The 1,979-nt window shown below is 33.7% G+C and overlaps 1 protein-coding gene across 1 annotated transcript; it reads right to left on the minus strand.

Moving 5' to 3' along the window:
- Window positions 1–301: 301 nt before the first annotated feature.
- LOC128178522 (rho-related protein racD-like) lies at window positions 302–1,779 on the minus strand. The gene is made up of 3 exons (XM_052845728.1): window positions 1,023–1,779; window positions 832–890; window positions 302–706 (listed from the first exon to the last, which is right to left on the minus strand). Exons 1-3 carry the CDS (start codon window positions 1,147–1,149, stop codon window positions 302–304), a joined length of 591 nt encoding a protein of 196 aa, XP_052701688.1. The 5' UTR covers window positions 1,150–1,779.
- Between the last annotated feature and the right edge of the window lie 200 nt (window positions 1,780–1,979).

The raw sequence follows: 1,979 nt of genomic DNA on the forward strand, positions 1-1,979 counted from the left end.
CACTCCCCAGTGAAAAAAATGTCTTTAGTTCTCAATGAAGGTTTTAGGTATGAATACATGTACATTTAGTAACAGTTTTTATAAAACATCTCAAATCATTATACTAGTAATCTTCAATGGTGAAGAAGTTAGTATTGTGTATGTCATTTTCATACGTCATTTTAATCTGTAATTTTAGTATTTTTTACTTACCCTAAAAAAAACCCACATGTACACATGCTGATCAATTTATCATAAAAGTATGCCCACCCTTTCCTAGATCCATGTTATACCAAACCGAAGCAAAACATAAATATTTTTGTCAGTTTTTATTTCTTCGGGTATTACAAAATACTTTTTTAAAAATAGTAAACAATGTCCTCTTCTCGCCAACTACAGCCTTGACGGCACATTCAAAAATGTCATTAGTTTGAGAAATGTTGGATCTGGAAATTTCATAAAAACCCTTGGCCCCAAAACTGTCCGCCAACTGTTTCCCCTCGCTAGACGACACCACTTCTATGCATCTCTTGATATATTTGTCATTTCGGAGGTCTGTATGCGTGGCTGTAAGAACAATGGGTACGCGTTTTCCCAGATTCTTTCGGAGTTCGGGAATCCAGAAGGTTTTAATTCGGTCGAACGATTGTCTGTCTATCACACTGTAGCATAAGATGATCACTCGGCTTTTTTTGTAAGTCGCGGTACAAAGATTGGAGTACTCGTGCTATAAATAGAATAAAGGAAATGAACATAATACAAATACATTTTTTTAAGAAATCATTTTAAACGTAAAAAAGAATTAAATGTCTATTTTCTGTGCAATTGTGACCTAAGAAATCTCGTATTTACCTGGCCTGCAGTATCCACGAGGTTGACTTTGTACTTTTTCTTGCCAAGAACGACAGATCCTAAATTATAAGAATGGTAAATTTAAGTAAATCATAAACACAAATATCTAGGAAATTCATTTTTTATTTCTTACTTCTTGTGTGTTTAAAATTGAATATATCACTATATCAAATGTATCATAACAAACAAACCTTTGATATTGTCGTAAATTGTTGGCGAATAGATTTCTGGCGGTTTGCACGTGACATAAGATTTCAAAAGGGTAGTTTTTCCAACCATTGTCTCTCCAACAATGCTACATTGAATTCTTCTCCTCATGTTTGATTTTAAGTGAATCTTATGAATTTATTTCTCATTGTTTTCTGCTTTTATAGTGATGATTGTTAAGTTGGCATTTAAAGAGAGGATTTTATTGGGCAGATTGAATTGAAAATATGACATTTAATCTGTTAAAATAAGCCAATCACTTTATTTCTTTCATGGTTTGTATATGACTACCTGGAACATATTTCTTATACGTTGATTACAAAGTTTTTAACACATTATACAATAACTTCGTCTTGTTAGATTGTACTATATAAGTAGTGCCTGTTTGCTTCGCGTCGGTTGACAATGGTTTTTTCGGGGTGTCAATTTCAACTTATACTCTCCCCAACAGGCACTATTTATGTTTGTTATACTTTCATGTTAAATACTGAAATCTGATTGGTTAAGACGCAGTTAATAATATTTTCTATTACCCTCAGCGTTAGCAACGCACTTAGCAACGGGTAACATTAAAAAATGTTACATGCGCAAAAATTATGCGCGTACGGTTCGCTGTAGAATTCACGTTATTCCTATATAAAAGCAGTAAAATTTTCTTAAAAATTAAGACATTCAGTATAACAAAATAAATAGTGCCTGTTTGGGAGGATAGGAGTTGAAATTGACACCCCTCGAAAACCATTGTCAACCTCCGCTTCGCGTCGGTTGACAATGGTTTTCTCGGGGTGTCAATTTCAACTGTTACCCTCCCCAACAGGCATTTTTTATTTATAATACTGAATGTCATAATTTTAAACAAAAATGTGCTGCTTTTATAGAGGAATGACATGAACTCAGTCTATTGCGAACCGTACGCGCATAATTTACGCGCATGTAACATT

This window comes from Crassostrea angulata, chromosome 3, assembly GCF_025612915.1.
Source record: "Crassostrea angulata isolate pt1a10 chromosome 3, ASM2561291v2, whole genome shotgun sequence".
Lineage (NCBI taxonomy): Eukaryota > Metazoa > Mollusca > Bivalvia > Ostreida > Ostreidae > Magallana > Magallana angulata.